This window comes from Crinia signifera, chromosome 4, assembly GCF_055691185.1.
Source record: "Crinia signifera chromosome 4, ASM5569118v1, whole genome shotgun sequence".
In the NCBI taxonomy this organism is placed as follows: Eukaryota; Metazoa; Chordata; class Amphibia; order Anura; family Myobatrachidae; genus Crinia; species Crinia signifera.
This window is the reverse complement of record NC_139220.1, coordinates 177,719,028-177,740,602: the sequence shown is the minus strand read 5'-3', so window position 1 is coordinate 177,740,602 and position 21,575 is coordinate 177,719,028. Positions and strand designations below refer to the sequence as shown.

The 21,575-nt window shown below is 40.9% G+C and overlaps 1 protein-coding gene across 6 annotated transcripts in view; it reads left to right on the top strand.

The window, feature by feature from the left end:
* Positions 1-21,575, top strand: part of CACNA2D1 (calcium voltage-gated channel auxiliary subunit alpha2delta 1) — a 657,865-nt gene that overhangs the window by 432,378 nt on the left and 203,912 nt on the right. For all 6 annotated transcript variants that reach the window (XM_083183071.1, XM_083183072.1, XM_083183070.1 and 3 more), the window contains exon 7: positions 8,068-8,199. In XM_083183071.1, the coding sequence (XP_083039197.1) occupies positions 8,068-8,199 (132 nt within the window). The remainder of the gene's footprint in view (positions 1-8,067; positions 8,200-21,575) is intronic.

Here is a 21,575-nt window from a genome sequence, read left to right as displayed (position 1 = left end):
GTGGCGTTGACAATGGGGGCATTTACCATTATAAGCACTCATCAGGGTGCTTGTACAGTTAAAAATCGCATCGCATTCCATTTGCTGGCATGCAATGCTATGCAATATTTCATTGTACAAGCACTCCTGTTAATTTAACATGAATATCGCATCGCAAACCACTAAGTATGGTATGCGATGGGCGCCGTGCTAGGAAACAAGTACCCATTTTTTATTCTTGAGCATACTGTCTTCAATAATATATTTAAATAATAGTAAACCATTGTTTACTACTTTGCATTATTGAGCAGTATTGATTAAAAAAAATAAAATAGCCAAAGAAAAACAAGAGGAAAACTTAACGAAGAGCTTTTCAATTGGTATATAAAGCTTTATGGCTGCTGACAAGTAGTGTAGCTGCCCACACTATTAGCATGCATACTGGGGACCTCTACTGGTGAAAGTCTTTGGCTGCAGCTTTACAGTTGAAGTAGAAGAGGAAAAGGAATTTGGTACTGCCCTGTTCCTGGTCTAAATAAGATAGATATCAGTGTTGGATCAAATATATATTGGTGCTTGGTGTATGTGTATGTGTATATATATATATATATATATATATATATATATATATATATATACATAGTAATTTCTTTATTTATTTTCATAAGAGATACAATTCCTATTTGTATCTCATTTGTGCATCTTGTTTATTCTGACATTTATATTACAGGTTGAGTATCCATTATCCAAATATCCATTATCCAAATGATTCCAAACAACAAAGTCTCCAAAATATACTTTTATTGTGTGTGTGCTAAAAGCACTGCTGGGGACATCTGTAACTGGCACTTCTGCGGACATGATATGTAACTGGCACTAAATATGTGCAAGAAAATAATTGCTTAGCATTCAAATTTATTTTCTGAGATTTTACACAAACTTTGTTTTATGTTTTGAAACCTTGTTTCATGCACAAATAAAATATATATGTGTGTATTTCATATGTTTAATGTGTTTATACAACTTAAATGCAAGATACCTCATTGAAATATGAAGATATTCCGAAATACAGAATCAAACATTATCCAAAATGCTTCTGGTCCTGAGCATTTTGGATAAGGGATACTCAACCTGTATATAGTTTTGAGTGAAACCACGTCGACGCAGAGTTTATTTTGGATAGCCCGAAGCGTGGCAAGCGCAGCGAGCCCTGCGAAGGGACGTGGAATACAAGCCCGAAGCGTGACGAGCGCAGCGAGGCCCGTGAGGGGACGCAGAATACATGTAAAGTAATCCATGTCCATTTGCCACGCTTTGGGCTCGGTGGCTCGCTGCGCTCGCCGCACTATCTAAAGTCAACTCCACGCCGACGTGGATAGTGGGGGTATGAAAAGTTCGGAGGATGCGTACCGCCGCCCCTCGCGGGCTCGCTGCACTCGCCACGCTTCGGGTTGGCGTTGATAATGTGGGTGGCGTTGCCAATGGGGGTGCATTTCACATTGAAAGCTTTGATATAGGTAATAAAAGAATCTTACAGACCAAAGTAGAAAATGTTAATTTTGTACATTTGGAAATGCAATATTATGTTATGAATGAAAGTTACAATACAGGGTTTTATTGGGTATTTTTCTGCCTGAAACACAGTGAAGAAACTCTAAAGTTTGAATTGTTTATGCTAGTACTGTATATCGCTATGAGGGCATACACACGGAGCGTTCCATGCTTAATTTCTAAGCAATCTAGCCAGATCACTTAGAATTAGGGCTTACATCTCCCCATGTGTATGACCCATTAGTTGCTAGGTTGGAATTGAGATGATCTAAAGGGAATGTTGAGAAAAATAAAAACTGCAAATATCATAATGTACGATAATGAACATTATTAATTAAGAGGCAAACCCACTTTTATCTCTAAACAGCTGAGTTTTGGCTAAGTCATTTTGCCCATAAGTGGTAACAAAAGCCTTGCTGTATCTGTTCGTTTGGTCTGGTTTGCTCTTTTTGGAACATAAAACACTTACAGGTTTAGGGTTAAAATAATATAAAAAAATCTGTTATTCAAATAATTTGCTTTAATACAGTTTCATTCTTAAATACAATTCTATTGTATTCTGTGATAGTGAAAGGGAGATGATAGTAATACTACTACTAATGCAAACTTTTTTGAATAGATAACTTTTTCTGGAAAAAAAGCTGACAAACCTTTTCAATAAAAGTAGTCTACACAAAGCTTTGCATTCAGAAGCTATCACCCGAAGCAAGCAACAAAGGTTATTACCTCTAATAAACAAAGTGATAGATTTTTAGGAAGAAATGAATTATATCCCTCAAGCTGCTATTCCTATTGATTACAGATGTCTCATGATACTAAAGGTCCATACACACTGGGTGTTTTTGTCCAGCGCATACGGATAGCAATAATGGGGAAAATCACTGGGCTGAAAAAGGCTCAGTGCATTCACACTAGGCGTTTAGCGCCCGTTTTAATGATTTTTCCCAGGGTGATGACTCTCCATAGCAGGATGCTATGGAAAGCCAACTACTCCGCCGCTCATCTGTTGGTAATACCAGCAGATGAGCGGCCAGGCCAGCGAATTTGTGGGAGCACGCATCAGCACTCACCGCTGCCCTGTACACAATGGGCGGCTTTCGAGCTGAAAGCAGCTCAGACGAGTTAACTATGCTGCATTCAGCTAAAAGCCACCCAGTGTGTATGGGCCTTAAGTCGTCTTTGTTGACTGGGCAGATGGAATCAGAAAGGCAGACCAAGTGAAGGAAATAACCCAGTCTAGTGTGTTTCAAATGCTGTATATCTTTTTGTTCAAAACCACTTTATCCTAGTATGGTTACATCTAGGATAATCTGTTGGTGATTCTGCTTTTACCTGATGGTTATAGGTACTCTGATACAATTCCTTCACACCAAGGGTGGCATGGTATTAATGTCTATTTTATATTTCATGTCATTTGTATATGTTGTTTGACAAAACAAATGTAAGAATATGTGTCATCAGGAAAAGTGCGTTGAAGAATATATTCTGTTTCTTCCAAAATGACCATTAAGAAATATACTTTTACGCTGCCATTGACTTCCCAACAATGTCCAGATGTAACCACACTCATCATTGCAATGATTTGGCTGCTCTTGCTTGTTTGTCCTGCCAAGATCGCACCCGCATTACGAAGTCGCTATGTTATGACATCACCACTCAATGTTTTCTATGAGCCGTGTGAGCAAATTACTGTACAGGCTTGCTCCAATCCCCACTGAAGTCGCACCTGGCGATTGGAGCAGCAATGATGAGTGTGGTTACATCTGTTTTTAACTGTGATAGCACTTTCCAGTTTCAAAGCCTGTCTCATAGAAGCCCGGTCTCTGGTGACACACGTTTGCTGGATTTAGGGTTCCTCTCTCTATAGTAATGTAATGTAAGATACAAATCTGTATTTATTGCTATGAGCCAAAAACACAGATTTTCCATTCACCTGAAGACACATAATTACAGTTGCTGAAGACACTCATAACTTTTTAAAAGTAGCACAAAACCCAGTGTCTGATTGTAATGGCCCCATCATACTTTGCCTATTAGGTTGCACTTAATTGCAATCTTAAGGAAGATTGATGATTGCAAGCAAGGTTGGTAAATAAAGATTTGATTTGCTTCAGTTAATAAATTAATTAATTTTGTCATGGGTATAATTAATGTCTTGAGACGACATCAATCTTTTTGTCAAGGTCTTGCGAAATAGATTAAACTCACACCTGCCCTGATTTGTCAACCCTGGATCAAGTAAGCTTTACGGGGCAGGCTTTTTAGTTTTGGCTTTGATTGGTGAGAAAGTATTTTTTCATCTGTTCATTTTCCATATTCTGACAAAAACTTGTGTTGTTTTTTTTTTTTTGGCAAGTTCCGTCTGACAAGTTGCGCAATACTGTATGTTTTTACATTTTATCTTGTCCAAATAAACCCCTCCCTTACAAGCACTTTTGTAACTCTGTAAATTAATTGATCAGCTTATACTGTCCATAATCTTCCCAAACCTCTGAGTCTATTCGTACTGTATTTGGAAACACTGTTCTAGACTGCCCTTATGGTTGCAAAAAATATCTAAACATTGACTCACATACAAATTTAACGATCCGAATGGTTTTGACCAAAGCCAGTCTAAAATTGCACTACAATACACCCTGTATTGTTATCGATGTACACTCCTGCAGTTCGTTATTGCTCCCCCCTGTCATATGTACATGCAGTCAGTTTTCCCTATGTCCTCTTATGCCGCCCATACATGCTGCGATTCCTGGCGGTGCGATGTGTGCTTTGAGGTGCGCACTCCCGCGGCACCTCATCGCACAGTACAAAAAGTATGTGCTGCACATACTTTTTGTACTTGCTTTTCATCACATCGCATCGCATTACATGCACAAGGCATGCAATGTGATGTGATGGATGCTATTTAAGCCCGGAACGCACACCGGGATCGCAGCGTGTATGGGCAGCTTAAGACTAATTGCATATTGTTCAGTGTTTTTTCATAAAACAAGATGGTCAGTGGTAAAAGCAAATATATCTTTATCTTTAGTGTATGTTAAAGTGTGTATGTACAATATCATTCATTTTGGAGCTGTGGGAGTTCAGGGGAAATTGTGAACGATCGCATAGTTTGTACCCAGCTTAATTTTCTGTATCACAGCCTGTCATCCTCCATTTTAACAAATGGCTCAAACTTCTCCAGGGGAAGTAGCCTGTCATAATGTCTAGAAAGATAAAATGGTGACCATTCATGATGGATAAAGACAGTGTCCCTCTGAGGTGAAGAGCCCTGTACATGAGCAAACACTGATCTTGTATCGCCAGCCACATTGTCTGGTGTGCCTAATTGTCATATAAATATATGTGTACATATGTGCACAGGGCAGGAAACCTGTGGCAATCCAGCTGCTGTGGAGCTGCACATGCTAAAACTGTTACATGGCTTGCTGGCACATGTAATTCCGCAATAGCTAAACTGCCACATAGGGCTGGCTGGAGGCACGTTCCTTAGGAGTGGCCGCACTGGATGCCAACTCCTAAGGGTGGCCATTAGGCGGCCACAATTTTAAATCAGCTGCCAGTAGGCAGCTGCAAAATACTGTAAGGCCTGGTGTACAGTATGTGTAACTTGGCAGCACTATGGGGTCTGGCATACAGTATGTGCAACTGGCAGCACTGTGGGACCCGGCATACAGTATGTGTAACTGGCAGCACTATGGGGCCCAGCATACAGTATGTGCAACTGGCAGCCCTATGGGCCCCGGCATACAGTACATGTAACTGGCAGCACTATAGGGCCCTCATACTATATGTGTAACAGGCAGCACTGTGGGGGCATATCAGTAACTGGTAACATATGCATACAGTATTTGTTATAAAGTTAAAGGGGGGGGGCTTAAAAATGTTCTTGCTCAGGGCGCTATTAGGCCTGGAGCAGGCTCTGCTGTCACAGGTTGCCTACTGAGAGAATTCAGGTGTGCAAACACTGATCCTTTCATGTCAGTTATTTCCCTAGCTGTCAAAAAATACAAATCATTGTCTCCCCCGGATGGAAAATGTAGTGCTAACTAATTATATTTATAATTATTTGCCACATCATAAATAAATTGTCACAACTGTTGCGATAAACCCTATCACAGTTGACATACAGTACATTATTATTATTTCACAACTAAAAGGTTATCTATACAAATACAGCATTTACCGTAGGTCATATTTACTTGAAATTGCATTTTAAATATGGCCTACAATATGTCCTAATGCAGGATGGGGAGCCTTCGGCCCTCCAGCTGTTGTTGAACTATACATCCCAGCATGCCATGCAACAATTTTAGCTTGTCAAATAGCAAAACTGTAGTAGGGCATGCTGGGATGCTTATTTCAACAACATGTGGAGGGCCGACGGTTCCCCGTGCCTTTCTAACTGTATAATGTTTACCGATTATTACATTGTAGTTATGAAATAATAGCATTTGCATTTTTCATAACCTAAAATTGGAACGTGGCAATAAGAACCATGTCCACATTGCACTTAGATGTTTATATTTTAAATGTTGACATTTTCACTATGGGACCAATTCAGACATGTTTGTTAGGGTCCAAATTCTTTCATGTCCCCTAGGTTCGGGGTTTGCACATGCCAAAGGAGGGCTGGGGGTGGGCGCAGGAGTACTCCCAGTGTTTCATGAGTGTGCACACAAAAATTGTGGGTGCGCCCATGAAAATGCTGGGCATAACCCTTCGAACGCAGGCGGGTAAATGCCTGCTCGGGGCTGGATGCTGTCGCTAACTGACATCAGTGTCCACCCCAAATTCGGACATCTCTGCCCAAAATAAGTCAGTCTTGACTAACTTTTATTAATGAACAATGTTTTTAAACATTGTTGTAAAAGAGAACACTTCTCAAATCTACAGAAAATGTTATATGGTCCCCACAAGGTTACAAGCCATCTGTCCAAAGACCCTTTAATCATATTCTGTCATTCTATTAAATTGCTAGAATATCTGATACAGTATACTGATTTGCCACATTGGCAGCCAAGTGTCAAATTGTCTGTGACTGGAAGAAATAACCACAACTTTCCATGACCGCTGTTATTAATTATTTTTTTCTTATTGAGTAGAGCAACCATAGCCTTCTCTGTTATACATTTAAATGTTTCAATAAAATCTGGGATCCCTACACTCCAACAGGAGTTGGTCATTCCAATACATTGGTTAAATTAAACATGTTTGAATTAACCAACCAAACCAAGTATCATTTCAATATAGGGGAAAGTTAGAAGTTTTTCCTCAACTTAACAATTAAGCATATATGTAGGTGGACTTACAGGTGTTTTTCTTCAGAATTTTTGAACTATGGGAGTATTTGGTTTCATGTTTTGACTCTTGCACAAAAGGTAGTGTAAGGTACAGAAAGGTATAATACTAAGAGAACAGATTTCTTCCTACAAATAAATAATATAAGGAATGAACAAAATGTAAGTAGTCTGGAGCATACAGATGGAGCCTTCTTCATCTAGCCTTCTCTGGAGAGCCATGGCTCACCAAGGCCTATTGTTCTCAGCTGCAATACAATACATAGAACAATACAGTAGGGGATTATCATAGGATTAAATCCAACAGCTCTGTCTCACTTAATCCTATAAAAGGGCTAGATGAGGATGGTTCTATCTGTATTGTATATCAAGATTTCCTTTAGTTAGGAGAATAGTCAACATGAAATTCAGAGCTAATGTTGGGCAAGTAGTGGTCATAGAAGGGGCAATATTCTAAGCAGTCGTACAGACATTGTTTATTACAAACATATATTAAAGCCAGGATATGGATCAAAACTACAAATATATTGAATATATTTTACAAATAATCTGAATACTTTAATACAGTTTGGATGCAACTGAACCCATCAATGAGAGATTGGGCTGCCTGATCTTATAGAAATCTGCACCCCTATCAAAATAAATGAGTAAGTCGTTTGAGTGTAGTCTACTCTACTCTACTCAATAACAAAAAAAAATATGATTTTTCTTAATGTAAAATAACAAATCAAAAATATCAAAATGAAAGAATATGCTATATCAGACTTTTATGTAACTATCCATTTCTAGGTAACTGACCACAGAACATTTATCTGTTCATGCTGCTGAATACAAATTTCCTCATACCTCCAGTTCACTGTTTAACTGACCCAACGCATGAATATTCATAGTCACATAACTGATCTTTCTGGGAGTGATCACATCCATAAACATGAAATTCTTGTTACTTTACACTAATGAGCACTGTGTTGTGAAGCTATTCCCCAATCTGCTTTAAAGGCTAATAATACCCCCATTTCACAGTGTCCTTATTCTTGTCTTTTTCTCATATTAGTTTTTCATTTGAACCTTTTTCTGCTCTAATGACCATCCTGAAGAACCTTGATGCAAGCTTTGTACTGTGTCCACGCATATTACTTATTGATACTGTAATTATCATGTCTCAGAATTAATGCTATTCATAATTGTGAAGAGGATTTAATAATGAATATATTTGCAAAATGTTTTTTTTTTCCAGCTACCATAGTGTTGAATGAACTGAATTGGACTGCTGCATTAGATGAAGTGTTTAAGGAGAATTCAAATGAAGATAAAACCCTTCTTTGGCAAGTGTTTGGAAGTGCAACTGGACTGGCTAGGTACTACCCAGGTAAATAAAGTTGAGAGATTTTCAATGCTATATCCAGGATGTTTGCCTTCTCTGCTTCAAATTCTAAACTGATGGATATTTAAATGGGGAGATAGTATGTGGGTGAGTTTCATGCTTTAATGCGAGGATGGGGTTCACAGAAGTATAATTTGCAATGTCCGTGGGTACTTTATTCAAGTAGATTATTGATAGTGATGAAAGAAGACCTACAGTATGCTATGTAGAGATCAGGAGACTTTATAGTTGTACTGTAGCAAGATTTCCTTCTAACTTGCTTTATTTTTATGTTTTAGCTTTGTACGGTTCTCAAGGGATAGTAAACAAACACACCAACATTTTAGCTAGAAAAAAAATCAATAATAAAAGCTTTGCCATTCTAAAAGCAACTCGATTTTTTTCAGCAGAGACTGTTTTTTTGTCATGTAAAACAGCACTCAGATCCAATCCTCTGTGTGAAGTATAAAAGAATCCTAATAATATAAAAAAGAGCTCATTTTTTTGCCCTACTTATGAATCTCCTGAGTAATTCATTTTATTGAATATGGGCGCAATAGAAAGTGGTTTTAGTGAAACATACATGAAAGCCAATTCAGTGTAATAATGGTCAGTGCAGGCCATATATATATATTATTTGGTATTGTATATATTATACTGATTTTTTATTGTCTGTATATCTTTTCCAATAGTTTTTTCAACAATGGTTTATGGCAAATTCCTTCTCAAATGGGCAAAACCATTTGCACTGCAGGTGGGGCAGTGGTAACTTGTGCAGAGAGAATTAGATTTGGGTGGGGTTTTACTGCAAAGTGAGATCTATATTGCAGTTTAAAAATAAAGCAGTCAGCATTTTCCCTGCACATAAACAAAATAACTCACTCAGATCTAATTCTCTATGCACATGTTACATCTGCCCCCCTGCAGTGCACATGGTTTTGTCCATTTGAGAAGGAATTTGCCTTTGCGAGTGAACCACAATAAGAGGTGATCCTTAGTGGTTCCTAAACTCGGTCCTCAGGACCCCACACAATTCACGTTTTCCAGGTCACCTGACAGAAGCACTCATTACTGATTGACACATCTTAAAAGATCCACAGGTGGAGCTAATTATTTCACTTGATTCTATGAGGAGACCTGCAAAATATGCACTGTGTAGGGTCCTGAGGACCAACTTTGAGAACCTGTGATCTATACTCATTTGATTCAGGGGCTGACTGGCAATATTCAGCCTGGGGAGCAGAGTCAAGCAAATGGCACAGCTTTCCAGCAAGTGAATGTACAGTAAGAAAAAATGTTGGTACTTGTGTATTATCACGGCGCCCATCGCATTGCATACCATAAGGCTTAATATGGTATGCAATGAGATGAGATGTGCTGCGATGGGACCCGATGTTATACAATTAAAAATTGTATACCATTGTATATGGCATACGATGAGATGAGATGAGATTTTAAATTGTATAAGCACCCTAATGGTTGCTTTCAATGTTAATTGTCCCCCATATAAGATTTTTAATTGTATAAGCACCCTAATGGGTGCTTACAATGTTAAATGCACCCCCACGCCACCCCCACTATCAACGCCAACCCGAAGCGTGGCGAGTGCACCTTTTCATACCCCCACTATCCATGTCGGCGTGGAGTTTACTTTATAAAGTGTGGCGAGCGCAGCGAGCCATGGAGCCGAAGCGTGGCGAGCGCATGCGTAATACATGTAAAGTAAAACACGGCCCCTCGCGGGGCTCGCTGCGCTCGACACGCTTCGGGCTCGGTGGCTCGCTGCGCTCGCCACACTATATAAATTCAACTCCACGCCGACATGGATAGTGGGGGTATGAAAAGGTTGGAGGACGCTTACCGCCACCCCTCGCGGGCTCACTGCGCTCGCCACGCTTCGGGTTGGCGTTGATAGTGGTGGTGGCGGGGGGGTGCATTTAACATTGTAAGCACCCATTAGGGTGCTTATACAATTAAAAATATTATAGGGGGGGGGGGGGGGCAATTAACATTGAAAGCACCCATTAGTGTGCTTATACAATTTAAAATCTCATCTCATTGTATGCCATTGTATGCCATATACAATGGTATACAATTTTAAATTGTATAAGATGCCATAAGATGGAAATCGTGGGCGCCGTGCTAATACACAAGTACCAAAATGTTAAATACATATCACCTACCAGCCCCATCTGATTAAACTTGAACTATTCTAGTGACCGATAAACTATTCAAGGACCACTCTTATGATCGTTAAATGATGTGAGAACTGTTTGAATCCAAAATCTACATATACAGCATAGAAATTGTGAACCTTATATTGATGTAATACTAATTTATCACTACAACTAGTTTTCTTATATTCATTTAAATTCAGGGTTCAAATCTGCCCTCCTCTCATAAACATTCAGGGGTTTATTTTATTTATTTATTTATTTACAGTTTCTTATATAGCGCAGCAGATTCCGTTGCGCTTTACAATAGTAGACAGTGATAAGACAAACTGGGTAACAACAGACAGACTTGGAGGTAGGAGGGCCCTGCTGCAAGCTTACAATCTATAGGGATATAGGGGGGAAACATAAGGACAGGCACCAGTAATAGCATAGCAGTTACAAGTCCAGAAGGGAAGCTATATAATACATAAGTGCCTCGGAGGGTTATGCATGTAGAACTTAAATATGATAGGCTTGCCTGAAGAGGTGAGTTTTCAGGGAACACTTGAAAGTTTGGAGACTGGTGGAGAGTCTTAATGTGCGTGGAAGGGCATTCCATAGGATGGGAGCAGCCCGATAATGTAATAATGAATGGGAGCTAGTGATCCGTGCAGAAGAGAGACGCAGATCTTGTGTAGAGCGTAGTGGTCGAGATGGGAGATATTTTGTGATAAGTGCAGAGATATATGCTGGTGCAGTATGGTTAATAGCTTTATAAGCAAGTAGAAGTGTTTTATATTGAATACGGTAATATACAGGCAACCAATGGAGGGACTGGCAGAGCGGATCAGCAGACGATGAGCGTCTTGCAAGGAAGATCAGCCTAGCAGCAGCATTTAAAATTGATTGCAGTGGTGAGAGTCTGTTCTTGGGAAGACCAGTTAGGAGACTATTGCAATAATCAATGCGGGATATAATGAGTGCATGGATAAGAGATTTGGTAGTGTCTTGTGTGAGATAGGGTCGTATTTTGGATATGTTTTTTAGATGCATGTAACATGATTTGGAGACAGATTGAATGTGGGGAAGAAAGGACAGTTCAGAGTCGAGGATGACCCCTAAGCAACGAGCTTGTGGGGTAGGGTAGATTATTGAGTTGTCAACAGCGATGGAGATGTCAGGATGGTAACTGTTCTTAGTTGGCGGCAATATAAGTAATTCCGTTTTGGAAATATTGAGTTTGAGTTGGCGACAAGACATCCAAGATGAGATGGCAGAGAGACAATCAGAAACTCGACCGAAAACCACTGGTGACAACTCTGGGGTTGATAGATAGATTTGAGTATCATCAGCATACAAGTGATACTGAAATCCGAAAGAGCTGATTAGTTTGCCAAGAGAGGAGGTATAGATTGAGAAGAGCAGAGGACCTAAGACTGAACCTTGCGGAACTCCGACTGACAGAGGTAATGAAGAGGAAGTAGAGTTAGAGAAGCGAACACTGAAAGAGCGATCAGATAGGTAAAATGTGAACCAGGAAAGGGCTGTATCATTAAGACCTAGGGAGTGTAGTGTTTGTAAGAGAAGAGAGTGATCAACAGTGTCAAATGCAGCAGAAAGATCAAGAAGAATAAGTAGTGAGTAATGGCCTTTAGACTTAGCCGTTACTAGATCATTCACCACTTTAGTCAGTGCTGTCTCAGTGGAGTGTTGAGAGCGAAAACCTGACTGAAGTGGGTCTAATAGGGTGTTAGAGTTAAGAAAGTTTGTGAGGCGAGAGTAGACAAGTCTCTCCAGTAGCTTGGAGAGGCATGGGAGCTGAGATATAGGACGATAGTTAGAGAGAGAGTTAGGGTCAGAATTCAGTTTTTTTAGAATAGGAGTTATCACTGCATGTTTGAGCAGAGAAGGAAAAGTACCAGTAGTAAGAGAGAGATTGCAGATTTTAGTTAAGGTTGGAATAATCACAGGAGATAGATTTTTAATGACTTGCGCAGGTATAGGATCGAGAGGAGAGGTAGTAGAGTAAGAGGATATGAAGAGTGTGGATACTTTCTTTTCATTTGTGGGCTCAAATGAAGAGAAAGTGCCAGAGGGTTCAGGTGGGAAAGAAAGAGGGTTAGAGGTTGTGGAAGAACATACCATTTCATCTCGGATGTTATCAATCTTGTCCTTAAAGTAGGAGGCAAGTTCTTGTGCACTGATGGTAGCCGGTGGGGGAGGAGGGGGAGGGTACAGAAGAGACTTAAAGGTGTTAAAAAGTCGCTTAGGGTTGGTGGCATGAGAAGAGATGAGAGATTGGTAGTATGTTTGTTTGGCAGTGTCCAAAGCATTGCTGTAGGAGTAGTAGCTAGTTTTATATGCGAGGAAATCAGTCGTACTACGAGATTTGCGCCATTGGCGTTCTACTTTACGTGAATGATTTCGTAGTTGTCTTGTAGTTTTGGTGTGCCACGGTTGGCATCTAAGCCTACGCGGGGTGTAATGGGTAGCTGGAGCCACGTCATCAAGGGCTGTTTCAAGAGTCTGGTAGAGGTGGGAAACAGCAGAGTCAGGAGAGGTAAATGTAGAAATTAGTGAGAGCTGTTGTTGCAGGGAGGTGGTAAGTTGTGGAAAATTAATTGCATTAGTATTTCTGCGGGTTAGAGTAGGCTTGCATGATTTCAGTGTCAGTGAGCTTGGGGTAATGGAAGAGAGAGAGAGGGTAATGAGATTGTGATCAGAGAGAGGGAAGGGAGTGTTAGTAAAATCAGAGACTGAGCACAGCCTGGTGAAAACAAGGTCAAGGCAGTGGCCTTCCTCGTGAGTAGAGGAGTCAGACCACTGGGAGAGGCCGAGAGAGGAGGTTAGAGAGAGGAGTTTGGAAGCATGCAATGATGGTGGACTGTCAATAGCAATATTAAAGTCACCCAGGATGACAGTGGAGATGTCAGAGGATAAGAAATGGGGGAGCCAGGCAGAGAAATCTTCTAGAAATTGAGTTTTGGGAAGCCCAGGTGGGCAATAGATAGCAGCAACACGCAGAGAGAAAGGGGAAAAAACCCTAATAGAGTGAACTTCAAATGATGTAAATGTGAGTGAAGGAGCAGATGGTAGAACTGAGTATGTGAAGTCTTGTGACAGTAATATACCAACCCCACCTCCTTTACAGTTACCAGGCCTAGTGGTGTGAGTGAAGTGGAAACCACCATGTGACAGTGCTGCAGGCGAGGCCGTGTCTGATTGTGTGAGCCAGGTTTCTGTAACTGCTAGCAGGTTGAATTTGTGAGAGATAAAGAGGTCATGGATGGATGTTAATTTATTGCAAACAGAGCGTGCATTCAATAGGGCACATTTAAGTTGTTTGGAGTGTGGTGGGAGGCATGTGATATTAATGAGGTTAGCCGAATTTCTAGGCATACAACCAGTAAACTCTGAGTGGGACAGGTGGTTTGGGCCTGGGTTTGGTGATATGTCACCAGCTCATAAGATTCGAAAGGAGACATAGATAAAGGTGGATGTTTGTGTTTTTTTGTATTGGTGGTGGGATGTGGATGTGAAAGTACAAGTAGAGAAGTAAGTAAAGAGCTCATGAGTGTTTAGAAGAGGGGAGTGAATAATAGAAGAGGCAATGTGCACAGAGTGGTGAGTGTCAGGGAGATGATAGGATGAGTGAAGTTTGGTGAAAATTCCATGTAATGAAATGAGAAGTAGCAGTTTGGTGAGCATGATGTAATAATGGCCCTTATTCTGATCGGTGCGGCCCAATCAGAAATATGCGGTGATGTCCGTCTTTGCGAATCCCCGCCTTCCATACGGATCGCCACCTCCGTCCGTATGCGGATATGTGGCGGTCCGCATGAATGTGGACGGGGATACGCCTCCTCCATGGTGGGAGCAGCCCCTGCATTCGATGGTCGCCGAACATCGAATGCAGGGCCGCACGCTCCACCAGGTCCCGCAACACAAGACCACACGGACACTTGTCCGTGTGAAATCTTGTATGGGGGCGGGCAGCTGACATCCGGCGATGTCAGATGCCCGCCCCGTACCCACGCGTCACGGCCTCATTACCATGCATACGCCCCGCGTTTGCATGGGAACGCCCATGAAACGCGGGGCGTATGCATAGGGTAATGAGGATAAGTAGCCCCTCACGCCCCTCTACGCCCCCTGTGCGGCGTATGAAGAATCCATGCGGCGAAATCGCCTGCACATGCGCAGAGTGACCTCTGCACATGCGCAGACGATAAACATCGGCGGCCCGTACGCAAGCGGGAATATCCGCACCGATCAGAATAAGGGCCAATGTGTATTGTATTTACCTTGCTTGATGTTGTTCAACTGTTTTTTTAACTGTTCTTTAAAAGTAATATCACTTTGTAATTTCTCACTGATACCCCTTTTAGACATACTACCCGGGATTTTGGCCAGGTTTACCCGGGATTTTCAACCCAGGTCACTCCCAGGATTTTAGTAACAGACCCCCTTTCACACTACACCTCAAATCCGGTAAATACCCGGGTATACCCCTTTCACACATAAGCCAGGCTTTTCAAGCATTTCAGTGTTTCATCATTAAAATGGGACACGCCCCAGCAGCAAAAAAAAGCAACATTACATGTTTAAAACTGAAAAACCCGGGTAAACCCATTCAGACATAAGCCGGGTACTATACCCGGGAGTTAAATACCGGGAAAAACCCTGGTCAATTGCAGGTGCTCAGTATCCGGGAGTGAAATCCCGGGTATACCCTTTCAGACATACACTAGTCCCGGGTTTGGGCGCGTTCATGTGAAAAAACCCGGGATTTTCGCGTATGTCTGAAAGGGGTATTAGTAGATTTCTAACTTAGAGAACTGCCCAGGCAGAGGACTGCCTAATGTGTGAAGATATATACCAAGTCTGATTAGAAGAGGCTACAGCTGAGGGCACATGACCAGCTAATCAAAGGACATCAATTAGCTTGTTTTAAATAAACACTAGCCAAAAATATATACCCTAATAAATTAGGCCTCACTGACAACAGCTTCACACAGGTTATGCAAAGGCTAGAAACATCCTTAACAATATAACACTGGTTCTGCAATTGCCATAATTCAGATTAGCAGTTAAAAGTGATTTCAGGAGACAAATGAAAAGTCACATACATGGAATAATTACTGCAAGACCTCAATAGGAGTATATGCAGAGCGCTGGTACTTGTAGTGCTGACAAATGAAAAGTCACATACATGGAATAATTACTGCAAGACCTCAATAGGAGTATATGCAGAGCGCTAAGATTTACTAAGATTTACTAAGATGAGAGTTCTATCGAAGATGATGGTATATATTCAATTGATGCCGGATCCATTCCGAAATTCTTTTGCCGGAATGGATCTGGCATCCATTATTCGTGGCCGAATCTGACGTCAGATTTGGCTGCTGATTGATGCTCATATGGCCGGTGCGAGGACCAGCGGCGGGAGGCAGTGGGAGCCGGGATGGAGCCTGGTGAGCTTTTATCACCCGGCCCAGAGGCATGTGGGTACGGAAGTTTTAGCGGCTATTCCGTCAATCCACCTGGTTTTCAGCAGGTTGGAACATTTTGACCTGCCGAAAAATAACAGTCAGTACTGAATAGGTTGGAACCCCTTCCGATCTATTCATGTTGAAAACTGCAGTTTTTTCGGCAAGACGGCGGTTTTGAGAGTGATTGAATATACCCCAGTATGTTGCTATGGGTAACCATTCTTTTTCTTATTTTTCTAGCACCTTCTAAAAGTTAATAGATTCTGATTGGTTGCCCAAAGCAACTTCCCATTTTCAATAGAACTTCCATTCTAGTAAATAAACCCCTCAGAATCAGATCTCATTACTGACACCGCACCATTGTCACATCCCTCACTGAAATTTAGACTCTAGATGGTATCCTATCCTGCTTCAGTTAAACTCATACACCAGTTACTGTTACCTTAGATAAGGACAAATTACACAAAAAAAAAAAAATCAGAAATAACTTAATAAATCATTTGTCTAGACAAACGGGTGCCTCTTTTCACTCCAAAGGTTTAGTTATTATATTATACTTATACATACAGCACATAGGTACACACATATATTAACCTTTAACTATATTTTTTCTATGGCTCTTAGTACTTATATCCAAGAGGTCGCAAATGTTTTGAGATTAGAGTAATATGGTGCAATATAGGAAGTTATGAACAGTAATTACATAAATACACTGAAAATAGACTATGGGCTGATTCTGAGTTGGATGGTGCATTGTCAGTGAGAGTGCCAGATTAAGCCTTTGGGGGGCCCAGGGCCCCCTTGCACTTGTCAATACTGGCCGCAAACTGCATGGGAGAATATTGTACTGTCAAAACACAGAGTAAAGGCGGTATAAACTTGGTCAATGGGTAACTGCAGAGGGATATATATATATATATATATATATATATATATATATATACACACACATACATACATACATACATACCACATGAAAAGCCTGTGTTTGTCCCTCTGCACATTACTCTGTAGGACTGTAGGAGACCTCACAGGCTCAGTGCTGCCTCTGATTAAAAACCCTCCCATGACTAGGCTGCTGCTGCTGTCCTCCATGGGCCTGAGAAGCATGTAATGAGCTCCACCAATCAGAGCTCAGCACAAACTTCTCAGCCTTTACCTTCTTGTGCAAAGTGTCATGGGACTTAGTCAACTCCTAGTAATGCACTGCTCACTTGTGCAGTCAGTGTGCCTTGGTACCCGATGCTCAGAACCATTAATCATTGTCATATTGGCATATAGGTGAAGTTACAACACTTCCCCACTCCCATGCACATAACCATTAGTTAAAATATATATATATATATTTTAAAAAAAATGCATGCCAACCAAAGGGGGGGCCTAGCTAGAGGGGGGCCAGGGGTACTGACTCCCTTTGCCCCCCTTTAATCCGGCCCTGGTCATTGAGTGTCTTTATAGATGTAGCATCTGTGACTTTATGCTAATACCACTACAAGCCCTTGCCTGGAGTTTGCAACAGCTCAGCCCGTGATATAACCATAAAATGCCTGTTTCATTAAGTACGCTTTAAAACATAGAATAAAACATAGAATTTGATGGCAGATAATAACCATTTGGCCCATCTAGCCTGCCTTGTTTTAATAATATGGCAAAAAAAGAGTTAATTACAAAATAAAACAATATGTGGTCCTCCCACAGATTGAAAACCAGTCCCAGAACGCTGGAATTGGGGGAATAATAGCGTGGGGTCCGCCATATTTTCAAATGAAAGGCAAATGCTATAGTAAGGGGACACATACTTTGGGGTCCCCCTACCATAATGAAAAACAGCCTCAAATTAGTCATTTAAGAATAAAATCTCTAGGGAAGTGGGGACCACCCCACAAAAATGGGGTCCCCTTCCCCATTTTTGTGCCATAAATGCTTTAGGTTTCATGCTGCATTTGCTTGCCTTGAGCAAATCCAGTATAATTATCTGAAAAAGCATAATTAGCGCACCATCACCTCCGCCATGTTGCTTGCACAATCCAATGGCAGCATCTTAACATACTCTTAAGGTGGCTATGCATCTGTGATGCACCCCTTTTCGGTGACTTTCCTATGACACTCCCATTACAGGCCTTTGTGGCTATGTGTTTGTACTCCTTTCAAGCGAGCACCAATTGCTCTGCCTCACTAATTTCTAGTAATGTACACAATAGCGCATTTGAGTGTACACTCAGGATAATGCATGAGCCGTTGAGGTTTTGCGAACATTTTTCACAGGCACAGTATCAAATAATCACTCAGCTGCTCAAACATAGGTACTGCATGCAGTTAGTGTCCAACTCTAAATCAGGCCTTGAATGATCGGTTGAAAAGGTGTCCAGGACCATGCATTAAGGAAGCACATATGGGGACAAATGTAATAGGGGGCCAGATGCCCTAAGCTTCAAAAGCGATAAAATGGAGAGTGATAAACAACCAACCAATCAGCTCCTGCCTGACATTTTTCAAACCCAACCTGTGACACGGCAGGTAGGAGCTGATTGGCTGGCTTTTTATCACTCTCCATTTTATCACTTTTGAAGTTTTGTGCATCTGGCCCAGGGTGTGAGAATCAGAAAGTGATTTTGGAAGAGTTTTCCCATTTTAAAGCAGCAATCCATTACATGGCAAAACCAACCTGGTAAATGGGAAAAGTCTCGGGTATGTTCGGCGCAGCTCGGGGGGACTCGGGAGCGCTCAGGCAACCAAGTCCTCCAGAGCCTCCGCAAACATCCCCCAGCCTGCCACCGACGTCACTGCTGAATGTAACAGGCGGCTAAGGCAGCGGGGGCAGCGGTGTCACAATGTCCTGTGGAGGGTTTTGCCCCAGCAAAACCCACCAATCAAGGGGTTAATAGCCTACAGCTGCTCTATAATAATGTACAAATGTACTGTATGTGTATATGACTGCAAATCCATATCATCGGAGATCTTTAAGAAATATTTGCAAATGGCACATTCTCTTAAACTACATAATAATTTCCATGATTTATAGAACAGAATTGCAGTTTATTATGCATCTTCACAAAAGAAAGAACTACTGTAGCTCTAGAACTTTCAGTATCATGGAATGTCTATCTTCATTTACGTCTGGCAACAGAAGCTTTAACAAATGAAAATCTTATGTTTTGTTAATAAAAGAGATTTGTAAGAATTAATACAATGCCATTGCAGAATGTGCTGTAAATAAATGTATCCAACTTCAGAGTTCATATAATGACTCTCCATGCAGCAGATCTTCCTCTTTACCTTCCGCTGGCAGCTCCAGCTTACCTGCATTTTATTTCAGGAACATACTGTATGCACAAAATAGCAGAGGCTCTGACAAAGAGCCCCTTTCTTTTCCATTTCCTAAGCCATCTTTCTAAAGGTGTGTGAACACATGGTGTGATTCAGGTTAAATTCACTTTTGACTATTAGATTTTGGCTAACTGCACTTTAGGTGTACTTTAGTTTTAAGAGGCATACACTTGAGGCAATTTCAGCCCCATTTCTAAGCGATCTGACTAGAAATGGTGCCCAGATCACTCCATGTGTTTGCCCCCAGCAATAGCAATGCATGGTCCTGTGCGTCACCAAAGATGGTTGTTCCTGCTAAGATTGCTCAGCACACATCAAGGGTATGCATGATCTGTGCTTAGGCATGTTGCTCAGCACCGGCTCCCCCATTGTGCAACAATCGTCTATCAGGCTAAGGTATGCATGAAAACCAGGCAAGGTGGATCAGCAGAACCAGGAGTGCTGAGTCGGAGAGGACATATAACGCCCAACAGAACATGAATGACACTGACCCTCCAGTAGCGGCTCATAACAGTACCCCCCCTCTTTACGAGGAGTCAAGGGACCCCAATACCAGGTTTTTCACAACAAGGATACATCCGAAAACCTGGCATGCAGGTACTAACAGAGACCAAACAAGCATAAACAAGCTATGGATGCAGCTTGTAACATTAAGTTTGAAGTTCACATACAGACACTGCTTTAATAATATTGTGCAAAGAGCAAACATATATATCAGCTTTAATAACTAATAGATTATTAGTTGTTGTGGACAACAGCAACTAATAGATTATTAGTTGTTGTGGACAACAGCAACCCTGTACAATTAACACCATGTAATTAAATCGCTCCCACATTTAATATATTATGTGATTCACAGAAATGCTTCTGAGTTTTTATATATATATATATATATATATATATATATATATATATATATATATATATATATATATATATTAGCAGTCCCTATAGCTTATCCAAAACTGCTGCTCTATGCAAATTGGTGAATGTAATACAATTAAATAAGCATCTCTTGATTACGATATGTTACTATAAATGAATCCAATATTGCATTATCACCAATTCCATATCTTCCTAACTGGCTTAACTTTCACACCATTAAGAAGATGTGTCTAGAGGGATTACAATTAGCATTTTGTGTCTTTGGCTTTAGGGTAAAATAGGTGCAGAGCGGTCATTCCAACTATTAATATTACAAGAAATCATTCTTAATTATAGTTGCGATAGTTATATTAACTATTAATCAATACTGCATTCAGCACATTATTTTTCTCCATTAGTGATTAAGGCTGAAAGACTAATTTGTCTTTCTAAAGCAAGCATCTGCACATAATTCCCTGCTAATATCCTCCATTCTCCTATGCATATAACCTACAGCTCAGCAGTACAGCAAACGTATTTACTCAGACATTGTTATGGGAACTTCTAAATTAATTTTTAGTTTGTACTTATTTATTAAAAGTTATTTATTTAGCGCACACATATTCAGCGCTTTTCAGAGAACATTTGACCATTCACATCAGTCTCTGCACCAGTGGAGTTTACAATCTATATTACCTACCACCTGTACAGATGTAGCGCTGCTCATCATTGCAGGGGCTGGTGGTGGATTTGCCACGCTCCAGCCCCCACCAGCCTTCGGAAGGGCACGCGCGTATCCCCTTACAACGCCCCCCCAGGTCCCTGCCGCCTTCCCCCACCTCCCTTCTCCCCCCTAAGCCTGCCCGTGTCCCTGAAGCAGAGACGGGCAGGGTTCCCATCCCCCACCGACTTGAAACCGGGACGCGCATGCATCTATGCTACATCTGTACACGCACATGCATGACATTCTAGGGTTATTTTTGTTGGGAGCCAACCTACCAGTATATTTTTGATTGTGGGAGCAAACTGGAGTACCCAGAGTAAGCCCATGCAAGCACAGGGAGAATATACAAACTCCACACAATTAGGGCCATAGTGGGAATTGAACCCATGACTTCAGTGCTGTGAGGCAGTAAGCTCACCATTACATTATCCTTACTGCCCACGTAAATGTATGTTCTAATTTATTTCCCAGTGTTAGAAATAATACACAAGCAGCTGCTGTGCAGCATCATTTACTTACAATAAAAAAACAAATTTTTATTACCATCAGCAAAAAATAAATATTTTTCACAGAAGAAATTACATTGTACAAAGCAAACTAGTGCAACAGCAATAAAAAGTTATCTAGACTATAAAACAAACATAATAAAAACAAAATATATATACTAAATTTCCTATAACCTACTCATACTGTTAACATACATACAGCAGATGGAAGAAAGCTATTAAATTATGTAAATGATTTGTACGTGCTCGCAAGCTCCTGAACCTTATCTGCAAAGGGAGATTCTCAAAGAACCAATGAAAATGATGGCTTGAG